The sequence below is a fragment of the Branchiostoma lanceolatum genome, chromosome 18 (genome assembly GCF_035083965.1).
Source record: "Branchiostoma lanceolatum isolate klBraLanc5 chromosome 18, klBraLanc5.hap2, whole genome shotgun sequence".
In the NCBI taxonomy this organism is placed as follows: domain Eukaryota; kingdom Metazoa; phylum Chordata; class Leptocardii; order Amphioxiformes; family Branchiostomatidae; genus Branchiostoma; species Branchiostoma lanceolatum.
Genome location: NC_089739.1, coordinates 11,720,912 through 11,748,025, shown reverse-complemented (window position 1 = coordinate 11,748,025; position 27,114 = coordinate 11,720,912). Strand labels below are relative to the sequence as shown.

The 27,114-nt window shown below is 40.2% G+C and overlaps 4 protein-coding genes and 1 long non-coding RNA gene across 7 annotated transcripts; 2 read left to right on the top strand and 3 right to left on the bottom strand.

Annotated features, from left to right (window-relative positions):
• Positions 1-76: 76 nt before the first annotated feature.
• LOC136424759 (probable N-acetyltransferase 16) lies at positions 77-5,100 on the top strand. Its single transcript, XM_066413410.1, has 3 exons — positions 77-405; positions 1,546-1,776; positions 2,904-5,100. Exons 1-3 carry the CDS (start codon positions 223-225, stop codon positions 3,474-3,476), a joined length of 987 nt encoding a protein of 328 aa, XP_066269507.1. The 5' UTR covers positions 77-222; the 3' UTR covers positions 3,477-5,100.
• On the bottom strand, positions 4,706-9,581 carry LOC136424768 (uncharacterized). Of its 2 annotated transcripts, XM_066413423.1 has the most exons (6): positions 9,483-9,581; positions 8,600-8,725; positions 6,602-6,676; positions 5,926-5,997; positions 5,583-5,624; positions 4,706-5,220 (listed from the first exon to the last, which is right to left on the bottom strand). In XM_066413423.1, exons 1-6 carry the CDS (start codon positions 9,571-9,573, stop codon positions 5,123-5,125), a joined length of 504 nt encoding a protein of 167 aa, XP_066269520.1. In that variant the 5' UTR covers positions 9,574-9,581; the 3' UTR covers positions 4,706-5,122. The 2 variants fall into 2 exon arrangements, with proteins under 2 accessions (XP_066269520.1, XP_066269519.1); XM_066413422.1 differs by lacking the exon at positions 4,706-5,220 and having other exon boundaries at positions 5,409-5,624.
• A 1,117-nt stretch (positions 9,582-10,698) lies between these two features.
• LOC136423983 (uncharacterized) lies at positions 10,699-12,754 on the bottom strand. Its single transcript, XM_066412382.1, has 3 exons — positions 12,140-12,754; positions 11,487-11,647; positions 10,699-10,854 (listed from the first exon to the last, which is right to left on the bottom strand). Exons 1-3 carry the CDS (start codon positions 12,609-12,611, stop codon positions 10,699-10,701), a joined length of 789 nt encoding a protein of 262 aa, XP_066268479.1. The 5' UTR covers positions 12,612-12,754.
• A 3,281-nt stretch (positions 12,755-16,035) lies between these two features.
• LOC136424786 (uncharacterized) lies at positions 16,036-18,472 on the bottom strand. The gene is made up of 2 exons (XR_010753921.1): positions 17,732-18,472; positions 16,036-16,843 (listed from the first exon to the last, which is right to left on the bottom strand). It is a non-coding gene; the product is annotated as an uncharacterized lncRNA (long non-coding RNA).
• Positions 18,473-19,664: 1,192 nt separating this feature from the next.
• LOC136424756 (uncharacterized) lies at positions 19,665-27,015 on the top strand. Of its 2 annotated transcripts, XM_066413402.1 has the most exons (8): positions 19,665-19,794; positions 21,188-21,678; positions 22,299-22,465; positions 23,171-23,291; positions 24,391-24,450; positions 25,070-25,147; positions 25,594-25,668; positions 26,357-27,015. In XM_066413402.1, the coding sequence occupies exons 2-8, from the start codon at positions 21,201-21,203 to the stop codon at positions 26,404-26,406; spliced, it is 1,029 nt and encodes a 342-aa protein (XP_066269499.1). In that variant the 5' UTR covers positions 19,665-19,794; positions 21,188-21,200; the 3' UTR covers positions 26,407-27,015. The 2 variants fall into 2 exon arrangements, with proteins under 2 accessions (XP_066269499.1, XP_066269500.1); XM_066413403.1 differs by lacking the exons at positions 25,070-25,147; positions 25,594-25,668.
• Positions 27,016-27,114: the final 99 nt, after the last annotated feature.

The window sequence follows — 27,114 nt, the reverse complement described above, 5'->3', positions numbered from 1 at the left end:
TACATATGTAAAATCTTTGTTGCAATGATAGGTGCAAGCTTTAGAATTATCACAAACCGAGCCCCACGTCATGACTATAAAGTAGGCTCCGCTCCAGAGTCGTCACCAAAATAAAACTGTGCTGGAAGTCCTTGAAGATGACCTTGACCGAGTCTGACCTTCTTTGCGTCCCTCCTATTTCCGCTTCCGGTTCTGACCAAAGGTCTCGCGGCCAAGCTCAAGATGGCGGACAACGGTGCAAGTGGGAAGCTAACTATTCGTCTGGCCTCTCACGGCGACTACAACGCCGTCATGCGGATCTCTGAGGGTATCTACGCTGGCACAGACTACCTTCCCGCCAAATTCCACTCCTGGATAGACAATCCTGACGTCACAGTTTTCCTTGCAACGGTTGGAGACCAAGTGGTGAGGTGCTAGTACACCCCGACCAATCGAATCACCTGAATCGCATTCAAACTTAGATTCGTATCAGCCATTTTCCGACAAATCGCTTTCTAACTTGCGTTAACGACTACATCTGACCAAACAAACTCGCCAGTGAGATGGTGGAAGGTGTCAGTTTCCAAAAGACGTTTTCAGATTGGCAATTTTGGCACTTTGGAAGTGATTGAATCCGCCCGCGATTTAACTTCTAGTTTCTACTACTTTTCTCTAAACGTTAAATCGCGGGCGGATTCGATTACTTCCAAAGTGACAAAATTGTCAATCTGAAACCGTCTTTTGGAAGCTGATACCTTCCACCATCTCACTGGCGAGTTTGTTTGGTCAGATGTAGTCATTAACGCAAGTTAGAAAGCGATTTGTCGGGAAATGGCTGATACGAATCTGAGTTTCAATGCGATTCACGTGATTCGATTGGTCGGGGTGTAGTAGTATAGAATGTGGCAGACGACTAGTATAGCAGAGGTGGAGTGTTGTGGGTCAAAAGTCACCGGACGACCTTCATCATATGCGCAACGCGTCATTGACAAATTTGCATCTTAGACGGAAAACGAAGATATTTTCAATGTATACCTGTTCCATATGGTGTAAATATTTTCAAATTGAGCAGAGGGGAAGTGTTGTGGGTCAAAAGTCACCTGCCGACCTACATCATATGCGCAACGCGTAATTGACAAATTTGCATCTTAGACGGAAAACGAAGATATTTTCAATGTATTCCTGTTCCATAAGGTGTTGATATTTTTAGATTGATGTTGGTTTTAGATTGTTCATTCAAATGTATACAGCATTTGGTAGGCTGTGCATATCAATCTCATTACCTTCGCCGAGAAGGTTATGTTTTCGTCAGCGTTCGTGTGTGTCCTTCCTTCTGTGTACACGATAACTCACGAATGCCTTTATGGATTGTCTTCATACGTAGTAGGTGGGTTGGTCTTCTTGAGACCTCGAAATGATAAGATTTTGGGCCCCCTAGCGGCTTGTTTTCTGTGTATTATGAACTTTATGACTTATGCCTCTCTCTACTCCTTCCATGATATGCGAGGCTTAATAACTCTTTTATTGAATTAAGTTATTTCATGTTTGTTATTTTCCTTTTTATAGGTGGGACTGAAAGCATCCAAGGTCATGGAAAGCGGAACTGCATTTATTACCAAAGCCTCTAGGGTCGCTCCTAACTGGACGGGACAGGGAATTGACCGGCAGTTATCTCTACACCTAGACACGTGGATGCGTCAGAATCATCCCACGGTCAAGTACAAGCGATCTGTGACTATGTCGGACAGTCCTAGGGCGGAATCCTTGAAAAGAAAAATGAACTTCATTTTCAACTTGGTAAGACACCTCTTGCATATTGCTTCATGATCAGTAGACATTATAAAAGAAGTTTTATTGCAAGTTCATGCCCGTGGGCTAATTGCAAATACATGGTAGAAACATAGGGAAAAACATACATGCGTCAGTAAACTGTGACTGACTTTGTTGTATCAATAGGCTACTAATACTAAATACGACTGTTGGCTTTATCTAAACAAGCTGGGTTTGACTTCTTTTTGGAAGCAATGGAAAGCGAAAAGTCCCACTTTTAAGTCAATTTGGCAAAGGTGGGAAGCAACTACTGTAAGTGCAGGAATGTTCGCGGGAATTTGATTTCGTCACAGGGAGAAAATGGAGTGTTCGCGGTGGGTTTGAGTTCACGTTTGAAACAATAGTAGCGCTACAGTCACACAGTGGAACGGCTCTTCGCGGTGGTTTTAAGTTCGCAAAAACCGCGAACATTTCTGCATCTACAGTATTCACATGGTGTTACCGGGGGTTCACACTAGTGCTTATGTTCAAGTCCGTATGACTTGCGTATTGACATTTTTGGGCTTAGATTTTGCCGGGAAAAAGTTGTTTTAATTATGATGTCCATGACCCAACGTTGTGCAGCCTGGTCATTGAACCGAAAAAAAAAATAGCCGCAAACTTTACCAAGGCCAAAAAATGTAAAAGTAACGTAAGGCCATGTAGATTTGATTATATGGATGGCATCCTCTGGGAACCCCAAAACTGATGCGAGCGTGCGAATGAAAAGAGGTTTTAAAAAAATGGCCTTCATATCAAAATTAACTTGGTCAGGAAGGTTGAACAAATGACTAAACACACAGAGAATAGTATACCAAGTCATGGATTCTTCATTTTTTGGTCTGTCACGTCCTCTTCCTTGAGTTTGGCAATCTAGACATTAGTATCTGTTTTCCGAAATATCTTTTGGAAATTTACGGAATGTATTTGACCATTTCGTAGCAGCTTTGCACGATTTACAGTATGGTAGTATACGTTTTTTCTTTGGAAATGGACAAAAATTGATGCGCGAGCGGATGTCACCCATATCATCAAATCAACACGGCCTAACTCATAATTCAATGTAGTCACTTGTGTGACACCGCCACCCCCCTTACGTATATTTGTCCATCCAGCCCTTAGCATACTACCAGTGTGGTCCCAGCCTCTGGTGGCGACAGGACCCTGATCAGCTGGTTCAACTGGACACGACCGGCTTACCGGACGTCGTGCCTCTACAGGCGGCAGACGACGACTTCTGTACGGCTGTACAGAAATGGTTGCCCGCCGAAGCTTGCGGTAGCCACGACGGCAAACCAATCATACTCGTTGACTGGGACCCGTACACCCTATCTCCAGCCAACTTAAAACATCTTCAGAAACAGAGAGCACTCTTTACACTGAAGCACAACGGAGAATCAAGCCTGAGTATCGTAGCCTCTAACCCAGCCCCTTTGGGGACGCAGTTGTGTATAGATATTTACGCTAGGGATTTTCCTACTTGGAAGAAACATGTGTTAAAACACCTGCACGATGCAAGCATTAGGTTCAAAAGTGACCACATTTGCGCTAAAATGTTTGTAGGTCTGCCTGAGTTGGAGCTGGACTCAGTCCATGACTTCTGCACTGATGTTCTAAAAATGGACAAGATCAAGCTTAGCGATCGCGACACCAGGATTCGAGCGGATGTGTTTGAATGCGAATTATGACATGGGTTTATGACACGAATTAAGCCTCCTCTCACTGGACCCGCGGCACGCTGGCGGCGTCGCTGCGTCCTAAACTGGATATGTGTTACCCTTGACTTTATAATATCATGCAAAACATACAAGTATGACCAAAAAGACAACAAAACACACAGAGCTTAAAAAGATTCGTTTTTTTGTCGATGAAATTCGTTGAGTGCTTTCTCAATTCGATCGGCCGCAGTGACGCCGCCAGCGTGCCGCGGGTCCAGTGGAGGGGGGCTTTAGACTCTGCTTTGATACAATAAAAACATACCCCTCTACATTGAAGATAAAGAACAAGTTCACCCAGAATCTTAAGAAGTCTATAAGAGGCATTATAGACTACAGGAGGCTTTCTTCCCTTTTCACAAGGCGTTTATCGGGAAACATCATAAACTTCTTCCTTTCCAAGTGCAAAGGTGAAGCCATAATTCATCTTCAATTAACAAAAACATACAGACAATAGAGCATTGTTAAAACTTGCTTTATGATGGAAAGATAGAAGCATTTGAGTTGTGTAAAAGTTATAAAAAATTGTCACAATTGAGATGGATAAAAATTGAAAACATCTCGGAAGCTTTTACCACAGCTATTTGGCATTTTTGTCAATATCTTCTGCATACTTTTTAATACTTTATACATAAAACTGTGCCAAAGTGGTGTTATGACAATGTAAGAATGTATGAAGACATCAGCAGCGTTTGTGATACTTACACTGTAATATTTTACATGACATAATCATATAATTTTTGTCAATATCTTCTTCATACTGTATACATATTTTATATATAAAACTGTCAAGTGGTTCTGTGACAATGTTAGAATGTACATTCTTACGATCAAGACATCGGCAGCATTTGTAACATTTTGCATAAGGCTACACCAAGTAATTTTTATGGATGACGTCCGCGCGCGCATTGATTTTGGTCTGTTCCCGGAAAAAAAACACAAGAAATTCCTCTGCCTGTAACTATGACCAAAGAGTTCCTTTTTGATATACATTGTACTATGTTTCTGCAGGCCTGCAAAATCAATGGGATATGGAAAGAAACAGGACAGGACAACAACTGCTGTTCAACTTCAACTGATTTATTCAAATTATTGCTGTTTTTATGATGAATAAAAGAATTGTTAGTTGTTACACTGTGTTCTCCCATTCAATTTGTCTCCTAACATGTGTCGTCGACTATCATATTTCAAATCTAGGCATCTTGTTTTTTTCGGCCCTTCTTGGGTTTTTTTTCGCGCTCTCGCATTAGATTTAGGGTCTCCAAAGGACGTCATCCATAAAAATTACTTGGTGCAGCCTAATCATACTTTACATGACACAATCATATAATGTAAATTTATAATGTTCTTCATAGTCTAAAATACTGAACTTTAAAAAATTACAAAGTCTGTTTCTTCCCGGTGGGTTGTAAAACTTATACTCACTGTGATGTTGACTGTATTGAGTATTGTGTGACAACAATAACACTTTGTGTTTAATTCTTTTTACAGAATTAGGTACATTTTCGGCACACCATATTTTCTGTACTTTATGAAAGTTGAATATAGAAAGTACACTATATAGTACTATATAGTAAGAATATATTCTAAGTAGACACTTAGAAGACTGGTGGATTCAACTAAGACGTTTCCAAAGCTGGGCGTTTTCTTCCACTCATACTCAGACTTTGTCTCAGCCGATGACCCAGACTTGGCCTCTTCTGTTTCTTTGTGTTTCCTGAAAGTTTAAAGAGACTTATGATATTCATCAAACTTAAAGACAAGCATATGCATGATGACAACTAAATTGTGATGAATGTAGTGTTAAATGGTCTAGTGAGTAGCAACAGAAAATTTTGATCACAAGGTTGGAAGGACTAATCAATTAGAGTTCGGCTCAAATGAATACTGTAGTATGTGATCACATTTAGATGACACACACTCTCACTCTCTCCCATAGCTTAGTCAGCTATAGGTGCAGCAAAGCGTTCGGTAAAGGTTCTCCACTGCTGGCGATCTTCCGCCAGTCTGGCCATAGATGACTAGCTGTATATAGATTTTTAACATAACATAAACTACAGAAAGCGTAGAAATCCTTACCCTCATTTGTTTTCTCTTCATAGACTTTTTTCTTCTCTTTGGCTGCAAAAGACAATTTCATTAACCATTTTTTTTTAAGATCAAAGCAAAGAACAACCAACTGTATACAACAATAGCAATAGAGACATTTATACCAATAAAGAATAGTAAATTTAAAGAAAAACTTGTATACAACAATTATTCTGAATCATACACATCTATCTCTATATAAACAGGCTAAGCCCTGCCAAATTGACATACAAATATTTTCAAGATTAAAGTGCATAAAATGTGATACATGAACATGTATCAAGAGTTAAATCATCAAGGTTTTATTAAGAACTTCAAAAGGTTTAAGACTTACTTGAAGAAGTCCCTCTGAGGCTTAGGCTACGAAAGAAACCAGCCACAGTTTTCTTCGAATTCTTTTCTGGCTCTACAGTAATCGAAAGTAATGATGAAGTTGATGCCTACACATTAGAATATCATTTGATAACGAGAAACTAGACATTAATCTGCTACATTTTATCCACTACTAATTGAGTCATGTGTCTGTGATTTACAAGTGATGTCATAGACGTGGTGGACTCATCCCTATGGAGAAGTACAGTGGCCTTGTGGTTAGGGTCGTTGACACAGAACCCGGAGGTACTGAGTTCAATTCCCTGACAGGTCCCGATGTTGTGCCCTTAGAAAAGGCACTTTGCACCAATTTCCTCATTTGACATTGCTTGGATAGGACGTTGAATGGAGGTTCCAGATTTGAGGAGATAGAGGCTTGTTAAAGGACCCACCACACTTATGTAAAACAGTATGGTTCCATCCCGATGTGAGTCGATCAAATAAATCTGTCCGGATATAGCAGCTTGTTCAGTACAAACCTTGTGTGACATGCCATGAGGAGGTTTACCGGGTATGCAATACAAACAAACAAACAAACAAATATAATACTGGTACTGATAATCTTTTTTTTCAAAATGTATTCTTCCGACGCAGGTAACTATTCAGGCTAAAATATATTGGAATTTTGTAAATCGTACCTTTTGGAGCCTCCAATTCTGGTTTCATTACCGGAAGACTGTGGAAGTCAGGCACTTCATCGGACTGCCCCGAAGCTTTAGAATGCAGGAAAACTCTGGTTAAGCTATTTACTAAGTGTTTTCCCAACCCCCACCAACCTATAAAATATCATAAGGATCCGTCAACACCTTCTCAACTTATGCTGATTGTCCACAAACAAACAAACAAACAAACAGACAGACAGACAGACAGACAGACAGATAAACACTGACAGATACAGATACACAAACTGCACAGAAAACATAAACTTCTTCGCAACAGGTAATGATAGTGTTTTCTTATTTCAGTACCAAGGACAGTGAATACAACAAACGGGAAATTGAATTTGTGCGGGATAAAAGCGGTCCCCCGAAAGTGCGAAATGGAACGAAATGGAACGAAATGGAACGAAATGGAACGAAATGGAACGAAATGGAACGAAATGGAACGAAATGGAACGAAATGGAACGAACTAAAACATATGTAACATTATGAAATGAAATACCAGTAGATAGCGAAATATAAGGAACGTTGTAACATTCACAGTAGACGGGAACAGGAAGTAAATACATAATATAACGTGTTTTATTTCTTGAATCTGTTTTATAATAGTAAATACAACGTTTTTGCCGCGTTTGTGTGGCTACATTCTTCCCTGAAAATTGGAGCGCCGCGTGGAAAGAGCTCGGCCGCTCTTCCTTGATTTTACTAACTATCTGCAAATGACCTGCTGCAAATAGCAGGGACAACCAGCAAACGAAACTGAGTATCGAAGTAAGGACTAGATTATACAGAAGTTGGTGGTAACATTGCATCTCATAATTCACCAAGAGGGCATGAGGCAAGCGTAATTTCATTATTTATACAGCGTGTTTGCGTGTTGTGTGGACTGTGAAATACATGTCCTGCTCGTTCACACCCTTTGTTTTGTCGTGAACAAGGAAGCAGAAATGTCTTCAGAGGTAGTTCTCAGTCCATGTCCGTGATTGAATGGAGTGTGAAATGTCACATTGGTGGCACAGCGCAGAGCCGCATTTGCATATCATTAACGGAAGGGTCCATTCTCCGACAGCCGACCAGCCGAACAATTGGTTGTATAAAAATCGTTGTTGCGGAGATATGCAGCTACGTATTAGTTATGGACTAAAACCGTTTGTAAATAAAACTTGGAAGTCGGAGTTTGATTCAACCTGTCGGTAGCACGCCGGCCCACGTGCACAGTTCCGATGCGCTGGCAACATTGGCGGTTCATTTACATGCGGGGCTCCATTTGCAACACGCAAACACGCTGTATAAATAATAAAATTACGCTTGCCTTATGCTCTCTTGGTGAATTATAAGATGCAATGTTACCACCAACTTCTGTATAATCTAGTCCTTACTTCGATACTCAGTTCCGTTTGCTTGTTTTCCCTGCTATTTTCAGCTGTTCACTTGCAGATCGTTGGTAAACACAAAGGAAGAGCGGTGGATCTCTTTCCACACTGCGCTCCCATTTTCAGGGAAGAATTTTTTTTGCCACACAAACGGGGCAAAAACGTTGTATTTACTATTATCAAACAGATTCAAGAAATAAAACACGTTATATTATGTATTTACTTCCTGTTCCCGTCTACTGTAAATGTTACAACGTTCCTTATATTTCGCTATCTCCTGGTATTTCATTTCATAATGTTACATATGTTCCATTTCGTTCCATTTCGTTCCATTTCGTTCCATCTCGTTCCATTTCGTTCCATTTCGTTCCATTTCGTTCCATTTCGTTCCATTTCGTTCCATTTCGCACTTTCGGGGGACCCGGATAAAAGGGTTAAAATACTGCTCCAAGTCCAAGATTCTCAAGTCTCATAAACACAAAATAGGGTGATTGCATTTATTGGAATATTGTGACAAATAACAAATAATACATGGAAAATAGACGATATTACTACTGTAGTACAGAAAATGATACTAGTATTCTACAGTAATGTTGGACTCACCACCCTTGTCCTGATCACATGACTGCTGGGTGTTGAGGTTGATGGTTCGAAGCCCAGCAGACAAATCCTCAACATCAGTGGTATTACTTGGACCATCCACTACACCACTACCGATATCTGTAACATCTGAAGTTAAAAAAAATCAACATCATACTTGTCTGGTACATCTAGAAGAAACAATTTCTTTATTTTATCACATAACACTGACTTAGATTCAGATGATAATCAAATTCAATTATAATTTTCTGTGCAATTTTTTCATCTCACAGCAGTTGAAATTTAGTAATTATTAACCCTTCAGGGTAACTACAAAGTTAACGTATGCCAGTCTGCGGAAGACATATGGACACAGGCTAGCTCAACCTTTGCATCCTGTCAGTCATTGGTTACAACTCAGCCAGGGTACAAATAATAGTCATAATGATAATGGTTTATTGGTCAGAAATTACCCGTGCAATGGCAGCCAGTGCTAAATTGCGGCAGGGTTTACAATCACATAATACACAACAGATACATATTTGCTCTACACTTGCACTTTGTGGAACTGTCGCAAGGGTCTGGGAGGCTGCCATTCGGCGCCAGCAAGTGACCTCAATACGACCTTCCCCAACCTAAGTCAGGTACCCATTCACACCTGATTGGAGTGAGGAAAGTCATGTAAAGTGCCTTTCCGAAGGGCACAACTCAGGGCATATCAGTGGTTTCGAACCCGGACCTCTCGGTTCTGGGCGAAATACCCTACCGATTGTGCCACACGATGCCACATAAAAAACTTGGGAACAAATCTGAACACACACCAAAACAAGCAAACAAGCAGACTGAAAACAATACCTCCATTTTTATGGAGGTAATGAATTTACAGTGCTGTATCTAAGAATCAAACCTGGTGGATGGTCAGATCCTGTGTGTCTAGGTGGCTCTGTATGGGTGTCCAGTGTATCATCGGGAATGGAAGATGGCAGTGGCTCTTGCATAGAAGGACATGCGCCTACAAAATGAAATGAACATATTTGTCTTAACCTTTAAGTACAGGATGTTAGACTTATACCCACGACTAGTTTGGAGCTATGAGAAACTTTCAGGTGGCATCCGCCATCTTTCTTCAGAGCATATAAAAGGAGGAGTCATGTGACAGCTGTTTTGCCTCCCGGTGACAAAAAATAATTTGATACAATTGCACAGTACTTACATATGTCACTAGAGCCAGCATTTTTAATAACTTAGATGTCAGAATTTAACGTCAGTCAAATAGTGTCAAGCATGCAAAAAAAATGTTATCAGGAAATGCAATTTCCAAAGTTTGTTGTAAGTGACTAATGATTATAAAGGAGTTACAAAGTTAAACATAACGTTATGAAAAAAAACTTACTGCTGGGCTGTACAATGACAGTCGATGTTGGATCTGAATATACAGCTGAGCTCAATCCAACTGTAGACAAGATAATTGATACACACTGTTACTGCAATAGTGATCAAAATAATTTTCCTAAGCCTGTTATTGCTACCTTCTTATCTGCTATGTGGCTGGACCACCCCATGAGGTGCAGCCAAAAATAAATTCTCTAGGGAATGTATTTATTGGCAGCCTTTTAGAATACATGATATGTATTTGATACACATCATGTATTATAAAAAGTCTACTAATGAATACATTCCCAAGAGAGTTAATTTTGACCATAACCCATTCCTGTAAAGAAGGCATCGCTCCTGGAGCATCGCCAAAAAAACAGCTGTGAAACAACACTACACAGACTACACTGCATTGAAAGAATTACAAGAGTTTTAGAGCAGAAAAAGAAAACATGTAAATTCAATGGATGTCACTGTTCAGCCTTAAAGCTTAATACATTGATTTCTAGAATTCTCATCAAAAACCCAGTCACCATAAATTTTTCTATTGTTTGAGGTTTCTGGTATTTAAAAAGTCTGACACTGAAACTTATGCAGTAATTGTACTGTAAATCCACTTAGTTTCACAGCACAGCATAGTAAAATCAATTAAGAGATTTAGGTTGATTTAACAAATGTAGTAATAGCCAAATGATTTGTTCACGGCGTGATTTCAGTTTGTGGTGAGTCACCACAATCAAATGCGAACTTTAAAACACTGTGAAAATATCCAAATCTACAGTACCAAGACTTTGCGGCTGTCCCTGCTGCACCTGTTGAGGCATGCAGGTGGCCTCCCTGATGACGTCATCTACAGCGTCAATAGTCGCCTCAGGGCCCAGGTGGGACCTCCAACAGTAGAACACCTGGCAAGAATGGAAACATTTAATTTACACAAATTTCACAGTTGAAAAACATTTAGCTCATATGTCTGAACACATTTTGTGGCATGAAACACTCTAAGTTTCTTTAGCAAACTAGAATTGAACTTCTGAATGCCTGTTGAAAGCCTGATATGACGTGCCGTTACAGAGGACAGTGAGACTCAGAGCTCTCACATATATTCTAATACCCAAATGTATCATTTCTCTATCAAAAGGTACTAGACTTTCCTGCGGGAAAGTGATAAGAGAAGCAAACTGAAGTTAGAATAGGATTGATTCAACATTTATAAGAATTCTCATCCCTATTAAAAAGTTTGTGTCCCTCAACTTTATTTGCTGGCTAACCCCACAATGAGTACACATTTGGTGCCGCATGGCTACCTTTAAGTTAGAAGACTGAAGGTTTTAAGGTTTAAGAAACTTTTTCAAAATCATAACAATAATTGAATGTATATCCACCAGTACAAAAATGTTGGTATGGATCTCTCTCAGCATCTAGCAGTGGACTAGCCCCCTGTAGTGCTTGCACAGATGTGTGGCCCAAGGGCTATAGAAACAGAGATGGGCACCGCGCTATACACCAAAAGGAGTTGGTAAGATCAGAACTAACTGACCTCTCTCAACATGGCCTGGCTGCCCCCATACTCCACTTTGATGTCGTCTACTACTTCCTCGGGTAGTCCTAACTTAGCGGCAATGTGTAGAACAGCTTCCAGCTGTAGATTCTTCACATTCCTCACCCGCTCTGACACCTGCGAGGTGAAAGCTTCTGGAACTGGAACGAAATTGGACAATGTCATGGTCAAGAAAAAAACACTTTCTTATAAGGCTTTTATATTACATGTATCTTAGACTGGAATGTTATAAAGTACAATGTTCATTGGTAGTTAAAGTTGAAATTCTTCCCATGGCTTTTGGTGTATAGAGTGGTGCCAATCTTTGTTTCTCTAGCCCTTGGGCCACACAGTTGTATAGTCACTACAGCAAAGGGGGGGGGACTAGTCCACTGGTAGTGTGTGTGTTCAATTACCATACTCTTTCTCATGAGTGCTGAATACTTAGCAGAGAAAGAAGTATGTACCATTTTCTTTGGTACCTCAGTGGCATATAAAAACAAACAAACAAACAAACAAACAGACATACAGACAAACAAGCAAACAACCACCCACCCTGGAATACAAAGAGAGCAAAACCCAGTAACACAGCATTATCAAACTATGTCATTTTTATATTATATTCAATGATAAATGCAAGAGTGGACCATTACCTGGTAGCCTGCTGAGTGTCCTGTACAGTTTTCTCCAGAAACCCACCTCCCGCGGAAATAGTGGCGTGTCCCGGCTGAGAATAAACGGTTTCTCCGCGCCCTCTCTTTCAAACATTACCGGAACAACTCTTCTCTTCAACGTGGCATCACGCCTGTCTAGTACACTACACAAGAACGTCTCTACTCTAAACTGAGAGTGATTTTCTTGCTTTTTTTCTATCCTTTCTAAGAGACTGGGGGAAAGAAAGACGGCTGCGTGGCGGCTGTTTTTGGCGGAGTGTTCGAATCGACCCATCTGGGTCCCATCTCCGTCCCGGTAAGGGTCGCAGAGGGTAAGGCCCCACCTGTCGTCTTCAAGTCGAGCTCGGATGTCTAAGATGTCTGCCTTCTTGGAGTCATCTTCTTCGTAGTAAACTGCGGCGTCGTATGTGAAGTCTTCTTCTGTGTCTTCACTGTCTTCTCTACTCGCCATTTTTGTTCACCTACGGTTGTTACATGTATAATTTCCTATGATTAATCACTAACGTAAGGTTGTAAATTTAGGGTAGAATCCTTAAAAACGTCATTTATATGAGAAAAAATTAAAGGAGTTGGCAGACGTAAACTGAAGAAAGGGAAGTTTTTATGACATCATCGATAAAAGTGAAAGGGACTTTCCGACTAGGTGTGGGACGTCGCAATGATGTTTAATTGCAAAAACATCGTAAAAATCGCCAAATTAGAAAGTTGGTGAAGTTACTATTACGAAATAAGATAACAAGAAAACTAATTTCAATCGTATGTAGCCCAGTTGTTGTCCTTTTCAGGATAAAATCGGTTGAAAATGAAAGCTTTAAAACTAACCACTCACCTGTTCCTGAGCCGGAACTTAGTGGTACAGTTTCGGTCTGGCCGAAGGATCATGGGTAATGTGGAATGTACCATTACTGTCAGGGGAGGAGAAACTTTTGATAGCGAAGTCTTCAGTTGCATATGAGCCTATTAATATAACGTACTACGGACTTTTTTGAACGAGGATATTATGAGGGAATTATCAAATAGAGAATGTAATTCTGAGCAAGTCAATGATAGACAGACTGAGAATGTCAGACTAGAGTCAGAGACTTTGACGGGTAAGATAGAAACTATAATCATTAGTGTCAAACAGTCTAACAAGTCAGCATTTCTGCATATCTTCCAAAAGGACCACAATACAGCTAGCAAAAATTGTAGGTTTACTAGATTTTCTATTCATATTGAGAAGGATTCAGTTAGATTTTGCAACAGTAGAGCCAGAATAGATAGATTTTTCTGATACATGTGTACCCACATAAGAAAATGTGTGTGGTCCAGTAATGACCCTGCCTCTGGACCAAGAGGTCGTGAGTTTGAATCCCGGCTGTGTCGCTCAACGGACATACACACTACTAGAAAGGATTGCAGCCCTAAAGATGGGACATGAAGCCGTGGTCTTTTCTTCATTTTGCTTGTCGAAAAGAGCTAGGGGAATTTCTCTTGTACAATGAACTTGTAAATACTGTACTATTTTCTCTGTTACAACCAGTGGAAGATTAGCTCTTCAGTGAGCTAAACTGGTACAAGATTGCTTTACTTTTTTTTACACCTTGCCAATAGATTTTAGGTCGCATTCATGAGTTTTTTTCTTCCCATAGACTTCTATGTTATAATACATGACAATACATGTTTTACATGGGTGCGTTCGTAACGAACCTACAGAAAATCTGATATCATTCATTCTATGTTGAGCGCATTTGCCCTTCACTGTTTAAACAAAATGCCAACAATCTCTAAGCGCTAGCATCCATGGGTTTCTTATATGGCAATCACAAACTACACTTTAGCCTGGATGCCAGACCTCGGCCAAACTCTGAAATATCTATCGTGTGTCACACGATAGAGATTTTAGAGTTTTGGGGTCTGGCATCCAGGCTAACTACACTTAGTCTCTCCCCGAAAGAGGCACCGCTCCTAGCTTACGACCGCACAACTCAAAACCAAGCAAGGGCTGTGTATCTTCGACCTACCGCGCGGCTGCCGAACATTACCTGCTAATTTCTTCGGTTACAAACAAGCTTTCACCAAACGGACATCTTATATCAGTTGCGCTGGCTAAAAGAGAATTTATCACTGCTAAAAACACAAGGTCATACAGCCGTTTACTTTTTGCGGTCCGTACTCTCGGAGTAATACATGAATGAGACCTTAAGAGGGTCCGCATGACTTTTCCGTAAGGCGTAGCGAACTACGAATTCATTTCAACTCAACATCAATACACTCGATCTAATTCCGAGTTATTTGGTGAATTATTCGTAAACTCACTTTGACTGTATGTAGCACGTTATTTATCATACAGAATTCCTCATTGACAACTCAATCGTATCACTTATCACTGAAAGTCGAACGCTAGATTGCTCTGAAGTCAAAACGGAGCGTCTGGCTGTATCTGACGAACACAGTAGTGCGAATAGGAATGCGCGTCAATTCAATGTTTAACGTTGTCAATCTTCCTGAATTAACCGCTCCTAAATTTGCCTTTAAGCTTTACCGACCCTCCAAAATTTACCGTAAGCGTTGCCGACCCTCCTAAATTTACGGTATCAGTCTATTTTATACTATGCATATGTTTAATAGTTGTTACCATACTTTGTAACATGTAGTCGTGCAATAAAGTTCTTCTATAAAGTTCTTCTATAATAAGTGTACCTATTCTAATGATGTAACGTTGGGTAACATAAATTCGGGATTTTTCCGATAATGATTGACCGAAATCAATCTAGCAGAACAATAAACCATCCTTTTTTTTCTATTATTCTGTCAGTATCATGTACTATCTTTGCACTAATCATATATATGGTAGATTTTGTCTCTAGTCTTGCTGACACCATAATATTTCAACTTGAAACTACCGTCCGTCGCACGCACAATGACGGTGCTGTCGGACAGGGGTGAACATTAATTCGGGAGAAAAGATTCGTCTTGAATATCTTACCGCTAATTACATTTTATACAGCAGCTATTCGTTCCATCCTTGGCTTGAGGAGAGTGCTATGGATATAGACGTGTCCAAGTAAAAAAATACACGAAAAAACGGCCGTACCGCACACATCAGGCCTACGGGAACAACCCGTGTGTTGAGTCGGTAGCTATAGAACGTCAAAGTCGACATCCACCGTCATGGCAACGTGTACATTATTCATGGAAAGTTAGCCGGATGCCGTAGCATTGATAATACTACTATGTCCATGTATTCCTTGTTGTGTTAGGAGCAAACTTTGAGGAAAATATCGTCCTCAGTCCACAATCACACGCAACATTTAGACAAAAAGTGTTCCTCACAAACCTTTGTCGTCTGCTTGACAACAGGATTCTGGGTAATGATATGGCGGCGGGAAAATACACGTGCCGTAGGTTGTAGCAACAAAGAGGGGTTTTGATGATTGATCACACTTAGAGTCCAATTGCAGGTCAGCAAGTTTAAGAAAATAAGTTGTCTTGTAAATGATTGTGTTTAGCAGGAAGCGGATGTGACATTTGTCTTATAAACCAGCCGACAACGATGTAGTGTGATTCTCCCACGAAGCCCTCAGACTGTTCCAATAAGGGACGGAGAGTTTTTGTCCTCGTCGCCTTCTAATACATGCTTATCGAAGCTTTTCAGCCAGTGTTCTGAATACGTTAGTCTGTCAAGTTTGCATTTCTAGTGGTATTACTGATGTTGCATCTAGCACATATCCCTAAATACCCCGTTTTCGAAAAATCCCGAATTTAAGTACCCCACGAATTTATGTTACCCAACGTTACCTCCTTCCTCAGTACATTGAAAGCATAGAAAGGCATACTACATGTTATAAAAAGACGCATAAGACACTGAAAATGAGAAGGAACCTTTTACCTGCTTGGAGATTAATGGATTTTATTGAGCACTCCTGTGACATTAATTGTATGGAAAACCTACGTACGCTTGTTTATAAAGGAATTGCACCATATTACCTTCAAAGTTTATGAATATGCAATAATGATCATAAACTATCATAAAGACTTTCTATACACTCAAAAGGCTCAAGTATGTTCCATCATGATGTTACATGCAAATGAGCTTTATGTTGTACATATGTATCCAGAATATGATATTTAAGCCCACTTTTTTTAATACCACTTTACATGTATATGTGTGCTATACAGTCATCATATAAATGCCAGAGTTGATATCACTAATTCAAAAACATTAGCTGTGCTTCCATTCTACAAAATGTTACAAAAACGAGTGAATACAAGTTTACATTCCACTGTTGCAGCACAGGTAAAAGGCATATGGCATGCTACAAAAGCACAATTTAAGTATGTAAGGCTATAAAATTGCCAAGTATGGTGCCAAATTGGCCCTATTGGAGAGTAATGTAATTCTTGTTTCTTTCACTGTAACTTTATGTTCACCGTTTTCATGGTCACCTCTGTACCGTGAATTTATCGTCACCATGAAAAAACCTGTTGTAATTATTTATGAACCTTCACACATCCGTTCTGTAAATCACTTGCCGCCACCGTGAAGTTAGAGTTCAGTGAAAACGTCCATTTTTCTTACACCGTGAAATTATGCTACCGTGAAGATAAAGTCAATTACAGTATACTAGAACTGGCCAGTTATTAGCCACATGAGCCAAATGTTGTCCACTGAAAGGATCCATGGTTACTGGCTGCCATCACCTGTAAATATTAATACAGAAAGATGGAAGAAGTCAATGAAACATCCAGACAAATGAAAGGATGTAGAAATTACAAGAACAAAACTACAGTATCTAATGTAGTCTAGTGTATTCATGAGATTGTGGGTTTGAACCTCGGGTCATACCAACGACTAAACTGCTTTCTCAACACACGCAGTTGAATGCACAATGCTACCATTGGTCTAGCCCCCTGCTGTAGTTATTGCACAACTGTGTGGCCAAAGGGCTATAGAAATGGAGATGTACACTGCCCTATACACCGAAAATTTTGATAGAATATCTAATGTGTTTCTTATCCTGCAATATTTGATTTATACATTGCATACTTGTGTATATTCGTAAAGGGCATTTGCAAGTATATATCTTGCATTTATATGATAAGTATAACCAGCCCATATATCATATACTGTAATGTTTATGACCTTTCAAAGCTTATATTCAATAGATCATCTACCAATATCCTACTATTAAACTTGGTTTGCTATCTCAGTTTGATTGTCATATCTGTATCTCTTTATAGCTGGTATAACCGCCCTTCGGCATAACACACCATCTTCGCAGGCACGCGGCGTGGCAGCAGCTGGTTATATAACACTGAACGGCCTGTCACGCCTAGTCTTTTGAAAGAACCTTTTAAACAATATGCTGAATTTGCATGTCTTTGAACATCCTTCGAAAACTTTTCGGTGTGTAATATGGTGCCTCTCTGTTTCTACAGCCCTTGGGCCACACAGTTGCTATATGACTATTGTCACGTAGATATTCTTTTATTCAAAATAATTCAAAATTATCAAAATATCATCTGAAACCCTCTCAGTGACTTGGAATGGACTATATATAAAGAAATTTATAAAAATACTTATATTACCTGCTAGTGTTTTCTGAAGAGCCATGTCTACCATGTCATCTGTTCCTTCCATTCCTACATGTTTGGTCCAACAGTTCAACCCCTGTACCAGGAGTGCTCGAATCCCGGCAGCGTGCGCCGATATCTCCGCACAAACAACCTCAGGGACGCCCAGGTTCCTGCAGAAATCTACAGCCTTTCCTTTGTCTGGTTGGACGGCTTTAAAAACCTTTTCTGCTGAAGTTCTTATGGAAACTGGACAGGGTCCTGAAAAAAAGGAAGGCTGGTTAACCAGATAAAGAAATTGTCTGAACTGATGTCACCCACTGATATATATAGCTTTGAATTTACACACTTAATTCAATGTTACCTGGGTTTTAATGATTTTGATGTGAGTAAAGTCCTGTCACATCAAGGAGATTTTGTATAAAACCTCCTTGGTCACACATAGCCGACTATGGCTTCCAGACCTTCTCCAGACCATGGTTGGGAGTTAGTCATGACCAGGATCTGTGGTTGGGAGTTGGTTAATGTCTACTAGTCTTTAAAAGTCGTCTGCACCAGCCGACTTTAAATGGTGAAATATCAACATCGGGAAAGTGAATTCTGCTTGGATATTACTGTAAATGCATTTAAGTTCACGTGGTTTTTATTTCGCGGTAGGAAGAAAACGGAGTGTTCGCGGTGGTTTTAAGTTCATGTTTAAAACAATACCGGTAGTAGCGCTACAGTCATAGGTCACTGTGCAAAAAGCTTCGCAGTGGTTTGTGCTGAAAGTTCACCGCGAAAACCGCGAACATTAAACCACTGTGAACATTTCTGCATTTACAGTATCCGAGGAGCGAACTGGAGCTAAACTAGGATGGATTCCAGGCTACTCCCAACCCAGCGCCGACCTTGGTTGGGGAGTGCTTATAGCAAAGTCGAGGTATAGGAAAAATTGTATTTTCCGGTTACCCGACCGACCCTAGCAAAAACATGCCCTAGCCTTTTCCAGTTTTGGTTCAACTGCTGGCATGGACCTCAAATCTGAGTGATGAAAACATTTTAGAATCGTTTCCAACATGTTCTCCTCAATTCTATAGTATTACCAAGGAGATTTATTAATATATTAAATGATCTCACTTAAACCAGTCCTTAGTATTGCAAAATTTATCACTTCCGCTAAAATGTAAAAAAAGATTGTATAGAAATTGATTAGAAAAGAAAAAAAAAGAAAGAAAAAATAATATCCTACCTTAGTACTGACCCTACTTTTTCAGGACCGTTGTCGAAAATACGACATTAAAGTTCCTAGGCCTTACCTGTGTTTTTAACTAGGCTTCTATACAGTACACTCCAATACCACTGTCCTCCTGGCTTTAGAGGCGGGGTGTCCTGCAAAGCAAGCGGTACGGAACATTCTTCCAACATCACTGATACAACATTCTTCTTTTTCTCACTAACTAGTCTGTTCAGAACAGCGTTTTCTATCTGAAAATTCCCCCAATTCTCATCCACGAATCTTGGTGTAAGAAGACAGAGTACATTTCTGCTCAGTTCAAGACTTTCCTGCAAATTGTCAAAAACGCTCCTTCCGAGAATGGCGTCCCTTGCCCAGAAGAATCCCCGGAAGGAAAAGTTTTTCTCGACGGATTCCAAGATGTCAAACGCGACGTCTTGGTCGTCTTCGTGGTAAAGAAAGACGAAGTCGTATTCGAAGGGACAGATGCTTTTACGCCCCGCCATACTCCTTCCAATGGAAGCATCCATTAGAAACAGGGGTAATAAGATACTGTAAAAAACGTTCTAAACAATTCATATTCATATCTTAATATGTTATGAGTTATTTATGACTATAAAGTATATAATCATCATACACAATGATCTAATGATAGAAAAGATGGATTTTTTAACTAGTATGACTTCGTTCAGAAAATGTTACCTCCCCAATTTGTAGTGGCTTAGTCTTACCCATGATGCTTTGTCAAAAGTGAAAGTGCCGAAACTTCCGGGTTGGAGGGGTGTAGCAAGAACAGGTGGGAGAAAGTGAGGAAAGTTTTTGACGTTTGTACAAAGATCACAACCAAGGAGATTTGAGCAGGGTAAGGTTTAACAGGTCTATTCTATGAATCAACCCGTGTATGTGCTCTAGTATCGTTTTTTATTGAAATGTTTTGACTTCAAATGCTTGTATGATACTAAAATATATCACCGCGGCGATTGAACACCGCGGTAGAATTTCTAATTTGGGATATGAGTCACAAAAAATTCCCGCCCATTGAAGATTGAAGGACAGGGGATTAAATTTAACAAAGAAATGCGAACTTTTTTGCTTCAACACGAAAAGAGGAGATATGTTTTACCTGTTTGGTATAACATAGATGTTCAGTTCGCTATTCTCTTCAAAATACGGCCTGTGCCTGTAGTGTAGAGTGCGGTCGTGTCCTGTAACGTTGGATAACACCTAGCCGCTATGACTGTTGCACGGCTTCGTAAGTTCTGTGTTATACATTTATCCCCCATGTTGTTACGTTGTGCGCCTTTAATTTTTTCTAATGTGATAAAATTGAAAGCCTTATGCTGCCACAGTAGAATAACCAGACGTCAACCACGACTGTGCTGTTGATAGAAGTATGTGAGACTCAATATGAGTATAAGGCATAATCAATTTGCTGTGTTTGATAATGATTAATCTGAACAAGGACATTATAATGTCCAGGACTCCTTGATCTGAAGTACAGCCAGTAGGTACCCATCTGAGTAATGAGGCTGATGTAGTGTCTTTTAATGTGTAAGAGGCACCTCCTCGATCACAGGACCCAAGTTTACGTCCCATCCGAAAGAAGTATGCTGCTCCAACCAGGGTGCCCCTCCCTGGATTTGAACCGGGATCTCCTTGTTACCAACTTATTGGGACCAGGAGCTCAACTGTGTAGCCGCTACCAGTTGAGCTACAGGAACATCTCACTCAGAGTAAAGATTCTCATCGGGCTAGGGATAGTGAATTTGTAGTGGAAATGTCAAATGGATAAAAAAGCTTTGTGTGCCTACAAGTTGATATTGAATGAGCATACATGTTGAAACACAATAGGCAAGTAGGAACCGACTCCTGGCTCCCGGGGATCAAACCCGGGCCCGCTGGTTCAAAGGCCGCATGACATGACCGCTAGGCTAAAAGTACCAGACCAGTTAGACTGGTCGAGTTAGTGGCGCTTGAACCCCACTGTTACACTACTCCCCCTTTTCTTTTTAAGATTCATCCTCGAATCTCCGAGTTCGATATCCCTGCGCAGCACATTTTGCCATTACTTGCAGGGTCGGCGTAGGAACCAGTGAAACACAAGAGGCAAGTCTCCAGGCTCCCCGGGATCGAACCCGGGCCCGCCAGCACACAATCCACGCACGCTAACCACTAGGCTAAAAGGTCCGAACCAGTTAGACTGGTCAGTTAGTGGCGCTTGAATGTTGTTCTTATGATGACTTCATGTTTTACAGCAATGGGGCAGTGATGTCGGATGTGGAAGAGGACATAGATCCAAACGGAAGTTTTGCTTACGACGTAGCAGTTTGCTATGAAGATGACAACGATGACGAGGGAAAGGCAGAAATCCAAGGGGTCATCGACAAGTTAGAACAAGACGACTGGGGATTCCTGGTCTACGACTCTCACAGGGACGGGGAGGGATTGGTCGTGAAACGACTCGAGAAGTCCGTAGATGACTGTCGCCACGCAATCGTCTTCCTTTCTCAAAAGCTGCTAGAAGCTATCAAGAGGAATGTAGAAGCTCCCACAGTAACCGACATGGAAACATTTTTGTGCAACATCCTGCAAAGCCGAGACACTCGACTAAAGAGAAAGTTGATTGTAGTAAGGTTGAGAATGGAATGTCAAAACGTCAAGATTCCCGCTTACTTGAGCTCAATCTTGAAAACACAAGACCAAGGATTCTATAGGCAACTTTACAAAGCCCTAAGCAAACTGCCAGGTAAGTCTAATATTGTTATTGATATTGATGTTGGGTGGGCAGACTGTACTAACTGTAAATGCAGAAATGTTTGCGCTGTTCACGGTAACCTCTTTGCCCCAAACGTAAAATCACTGCAAATTTTTTTGCCCTCCTACCCCCTTGTCTATTATTGTCCCAAATGCGAGCTTAAAACAACCGCAAACACTCCATTCTCTTGCTACTGCGAAATTAAAATCATGCAAACTTAGATGCATTTACGGTATCTTTTTGCAACCACCTGGGCTGAATTGTGAGGAGCTTACATTTGGCCGGGCAAGTCGCAAGAATCTGGAGCGGCTGCCATTCGGCGCAAACTCAAGTGACCGCAATACGACAGTATTTGCCCCAGATATAGCCATAGAACTGTAACTTATGTGTCGAAGTTATTGCTTTAAAGGTTCTTTTAGAACTGTACATACTTTGTCTAGGTATCAAAATATGTGTTTCGTTTCAAAGCAAACCTGCTAAAAGGTGTACATTATCCGCCAGAAGACCAGACCGGACAGGTTGTTCCACAGCCTGGACTGTTCTTTCCACAAACCTCTCTTATATGACTATGTACTTTATGACATTTAAAAGCCTCTTTCCTTCAATTCAAGGCCCACAGACCATAACATCAATGCAGATTAGGAAGAAGGTTGATCGGATCGGAAGAAGTTGCACTGAGGGCATCCTCGCAGAAGTAGCCAAAGAACTAGAGATACCAGAAGACGTATTAGACAACATCAAGCAGGAATTTGGGGGCCATAAGCATCAGCTGATGGAGGTAAAGTGTATAAAATCATTATCAAAATAATAATGATAATAATTTTAGGTTTGTGATAAAGTCCGTTTCGTACATTTGCATATCGACACTTCACAAAAATTAAAATTAAAAAAAACTGAACTTATTTTTTGAAGAATATTCAAACCTGTACAAGTGACCATCTCTGCATCATCATCAATTTGACCCCTTTTTGGACTTTCTCTTAGAGAATTTTTCAAATTGAGACAAGCATTAAGAATCCTGTCTATAGTGACCACCTGTCTACATAGACCAGATTTTATCAGTCCCCCAAGTGGTCTTCTTGGGCAAGTTTGATTGTAATTTTAGCAGAATTATATAGAAATTTAAAACAATAAGTTTGGTGTAGACAATTGACAATTGGCCATAGTATGTCCAGAACATGAGATATCAAAACCGGAAGTCCATCTGCAGTACCATAAAAAGCCACTAGAGGGCCTAAAATCTAATTATTTTGCGGTCTCAAGAAGACCTACCTACCTACCAAGGATGAAGACAATACGTCCAGGCATTCTCAACTTATCGTGTTGACAGAAGGACACACACACACACACACACACACACACACACACACACACACACACACACACACACACACACACACAAACGCTATGCAAAACATGACCTTCTTGGCAAAGGTAATTAACGGTATGATTTACCGTATTATCTTATTTACACCCCAACCAGGTGCTGGAGGTTTGGCGAGTCCACCGTGGCCCGGAGGCAACTGTAGCAGTTGCCGATGACGTCATCAGGAAGGCCACCAACACACCTCAGCAAGTGGAGACTGCTGTTCCACAAAGCCTGGGTAAGAATGAGATTTTGTCATGGACTGCAGGGGTTTTTCTAGAAAAAAATTGCAAGGAGGATTTGGAATTTTAGAGAGTTTTATTAGTTAAAATGGGGCATTCTTTGGCTACCTGAGGGGCAAAATTACTGTCAGACAGATCACAGTTGAAGACTGCCCACATGTGACCTAGTAGATGATCCCTGGTCAATCTAATCTTTATGCTTGTCAGAGGATCTGCTCCCCAGTGTAAGGGGGTGCGTGGTCAGGGTATGGGGGCGCTCCGCCCCTGTTCCCCTCTTTAGATGAACCCTGGACTAGATTCGTCACGGAGACTGATGATCAACATAGGTGTAAAGAGGAAATATCTTCTTGATATTAGTGGGAAAAAAACACTTCTTATCTAAGCTACACTGGTAACGTTGTATACTCTCATAATTCCGGAGACTCTAACTTACTCTCCAAGCAGAGGAATGGGTCCGGCTGTTTTTGACGTGTTTTTAGGCGTTTTTGTTGACGACATAAAGAAAACGGGACAAAATAGAAAGCCCAACAAAAATGCCTAAAACGCGTCAAAACCAGCCAGACCCTGACTCCTCTGCTTGGAGAGTAGGGGACACTAAGATCTGTTAAAATCTTAAGTGTGAATATACCTCTGGGATTACTGACGCTGCATTTGTAGATTAATTCATTACAGAATCCACTTGTACTCTCTTGAATACAAATTCAAAAACATTTTCTCACCAGTCTTTTTTATCTCAAACTGCTCCTTCAATGATCAGGAAAGAAAAGAGCTATAGAAGCCACCAAAACTTACCACAATTTCCAAACGTTTACTGACGAAAAGAAAACTAGAACCCTGTTAACCTTTCAAAACCCACTCATTACAAAAAAGGTGGGTCACTTCGTCTTTCACTGCTTAAAAAAAAGAAGTCAAACGAAAAAGCGTAGATTGTATTCCGTAGTAGTTCTTAGAATAGCCATTTGTTCTACTTGTCAACATTGTTAACTCAGCATTGTTTCATGTTGCAATTAGCCCTCGGGCAAGAACTTGCGAATAAAACATCAATTATTACCCAATGTTTTGTAGTCTCATTACCCAATGGCATGTATTTTGCAGTTGGGGCAACAGCAGCGTTCGCGGGTTCAGAAACACCTCCAGTCGTCACCCAACCAAACAGTAAGATTGTCATCTGGTCCATTTGTGCCAGCATCATATTCTAGAGCATACGATCATAGTCTTTACAGTAACTGTTAATAATACTATAATTCTTGTTTCTTTCACTGTAACTTTATGTTCACTGTTTTCACGGTCACCTCTGCTCCGTGAACTTATCATCACCGTGAAAAAATTGTTGTTATTCAATTTATGATTCCTTCACACATTCATTCTGTAAATTACTTGCCGCCACCGTGAAGTTAAAGTTCAGTGAAAATGTCCATTTTCCTTACACCGTGAAATTTTGCTACTAGTTAGTATACTGTGAAGATTAAGTGAATTACAGTATTTTTAACTGTGTAGCTTTGGCTGCCGGGCCATTGTGGCAGTACAACAAAGATGTTGTTTAAATCTAATGTTGGTATTACTGGTGCGATTGTTAAGACAGCCTCCAACCTGACCAAAATAAATCTTTCGTTCAGACAAACATATTTCATTTCAAAATTTAGGATCACCACTTCCAACCTTGCAACGAGTAACCATGTCCATGTATCCTAATGGTTAGGTTGAAAGTTAAGTTCTCACAGGTTATATATGGATTTATGAGAGTTATTACTCTTTGTTTTCCATTGCAACTCAGGTACATTGTTTCCAGATGTAGATGAGACTATGGATCGCATGGGAAACCTGGACTTGGCCCCTAAAGACTCAATGGACGGTAAGGTTGGTTAATAAACACCCCAAAGCAAATAAACACCACAAAGCAAAAAATGGAAGATCAATTAGATCATGAGTTTTGGTAAATTTCTTGACAAAACATGACACTCCATTTAGTATTATCCTGTCCATGGTACAAGATATATCATGCTGGAAATGTAATACTGTAAATGCAGAAAGGTTCGCGATGGTTTTGTGTTTGCGGTTTAGTTTTGATAGTGATCATGATGTTACATTTGTCTTCTTCCTCTTTATATATAAAACCATAAATAAAGTAGCCTTTATTTTTAAGTCACTATAACATTAGTAGAGCATTTTGTTATTTCAGAAATGATGTAACATTAGAAGTATCAGCTGTACAACAATTGTTTGCCACTGTTGCTTGTTTGAACAAGAGTATTAGTGTGCAATAAGGTTTTTTTGTTTATATCTTTGTTTTCCTTACAGAAAAATTGAAAGAGGGGGAAAAGCAGTTGTCTTCACTACCATCTGTGCCAACACATGCTGTCAACGGGGGAAAAAGTTAGTTTCTGGAAAAATTTCTACCTGTTTTCCTCAGTAGGGATTCTTTGATAAGTGTTTTTGAAAATGGATTTTTGAGTTCTTTCACACAACTGAAATTCCTGACGACATCGGTGGTCCTTCATTTCTAGGAGCAATAATGACTGGAGCTAGTCATGAACTGGAATAAGGGGGAATACTAGTACATTAGCTAAGTCACATTTGGGACAGTCTTTTTGCTGCAGTGCCACCTAGTGGCTGCAGTCATTATTGCCTTTTTTTAAAAGTAAAATTGGCATTCCTGGGTATACATGTATTAGTACCAGGTGGATCAAATGCTTTCCATTTGCCACAAAACAGAAGAGGGCTAGAGCAAAGATTTTCAAAAATCATTGTTGATCAGAGCCCTGAAACAACTAAAACGAATTAATGTTACTTTACTACCTAACTTTCGAGCATAACGGTTAAATTCCTACTCTCCAAGCAGAGGAGTGGGTCCGGCAGGCTTTTGGCGTGTTTTTAGGTGTTTTTGTTGGGCTATCTACTTTGTCATGGTTTCTTTATATAGATAAAGAAACCATTACAAAGTAGATAGCCCGACAAAAACGCCTAAAAACACGCCAAAAACCTGCCGGACCCACTCCTCTGCTTGGAGAGTATTAAATTCCTACTTTTATCTTATTTATCATTTTGCTCTTTATATTTTCAGAGAAAACAAGCAGGAAGGACAGGGGTCAACCACTTTCAACTGACGTCTAGCACCTTGTTTTAAAAGTGCAGCAAGAAGTCGCTGGTACGACATTGCTCTGAAAAACACATGCGGAGTTGGCAAGATAGAATTTTAACATAAAATGAACTTCAAGACTTTGTCATTAGGATTTTTAAACACATTTTAGATATGCATGTACATTTGTATCAAAGAATGTCATTTTCTGTACAAGCAACCCACACCCCTTCAATGTTTAGATTGTGAACCTTGGTAATATTTACTGGACCGATAATTTAAAAAAACAACTGTACCTTGCTGTACTATTGGTTGCCACAACTGTCTCCTTAGTGATGAAACGGTGCTCTATAAATTTGGATTCATCGATAATAGAAAGTTTATTGCAAGTTCTTGCCCGTAGTTCTTGCAAGTACATGTAACATGAAAAGGGTGGACAGACAATGATGAGGAACAGTATGGCATGTGACTTCTCTACTGACACTAAATTCGACTTAGTGGGTTTGGCTTCTTTTTCCGAATAATGTGCCATTGTAAAATATTGTAGGTGCTGCAAACATGAAACTCGAGGGAATTTGAGGAACGCATCTTACAAATTGACTATAGGGTAGCAAGAGCTAGGGGAGCTTAGTGTCGAGCAGATGTCCTAAGCCCAGCAGTAGGGTTTGGGTTGGCGTTAGGAAGGGCCGTAAAAACTCTTGCTACAAAAAAGGACTTGCACTTGATGAGGAGTTCTGGGGCTC

Coding starts and splice junctions, on each gene's coding strand:
- LOC136424768 (XM_066413422.1), bottom strand. CDS start 9,573: ATGCAAGAGCCACTGCCATCTTCCATTCCCGATGATACACTGGACACC. Junction 8,726..9,482: donor AGGATCTGACCATCCACCAG/GTTTGATTCTTA, acceptor TTTTAACTTCAG/ATGTTACAGATATCGGTAGT. Junction 6,677..8,599: donor ATGTGATCAGGACAAGGGTG/GTGAGTCCAACA, acceptor TGCATTCTAAAG/CTTCGGGGCAGTCCGATGAA.
- LOC136424756 (XM_066413402.1), top strand. CDS start 21,201: ATGTCGGATGTGGAAGAGGACATAGATCCAAACGGAAGTTTTGCTTAC. Junction 21,679..22,298: donor AGCCCTAAGCAAACTGCCAG/GTAAGTCTAATA, acceptor CTTCAATTCAAG/GCCCACAGACCATAACATCA. Junction 25,148..25,593: donor CCCTAAAGACTCAATGGACG/GTAAGGTTGGTT, acceptor TTTTCCTTACAG/AAAAATTGAAAGAGGGGGAA.
- LOC136424759 (XM_066413410.1), top strand. CDS start 223: ATGGCGGACAACGGTGCAAGTGGGAAGCTAACTATTCGTCTGGCCTCT. Junction 406..1,545: donor CAACGGTTGGAGACCAAGTG/GTGAGGTGCTAG, acceptor TCCTTTTTATAG/GTGGGACTGAAAGCATCCAA. Junction 1,777..2,903: donor TGAACTTCATTTTCAACTTG/GTAAGACACCTC, acceptor TTGTCCATCCAG/CCCTTAGCATACTACCAGTG.
- LOC136423983 (XM_066412382.1), bottom strand. CDS start 12,611: ATGGCGAGTAGAGAAGACAGTGAAGACACAGAAGAAGACTTCACATAC. Junction 11,648..12,139: donor GACACTCAGCAGGCTACCAG/GTAATGGTCCAC, acceptor ATTTCGTTCCAG/TTCCAGAAGCTTTCACCTCG. Junction 10,855..11,486: donor GCCAGGCCATGTTGAGAGAG/GTCAGTTAGTTC, acceptor CATTCTTGCCAG/GTGTTCTACTGTTGGAGGTC.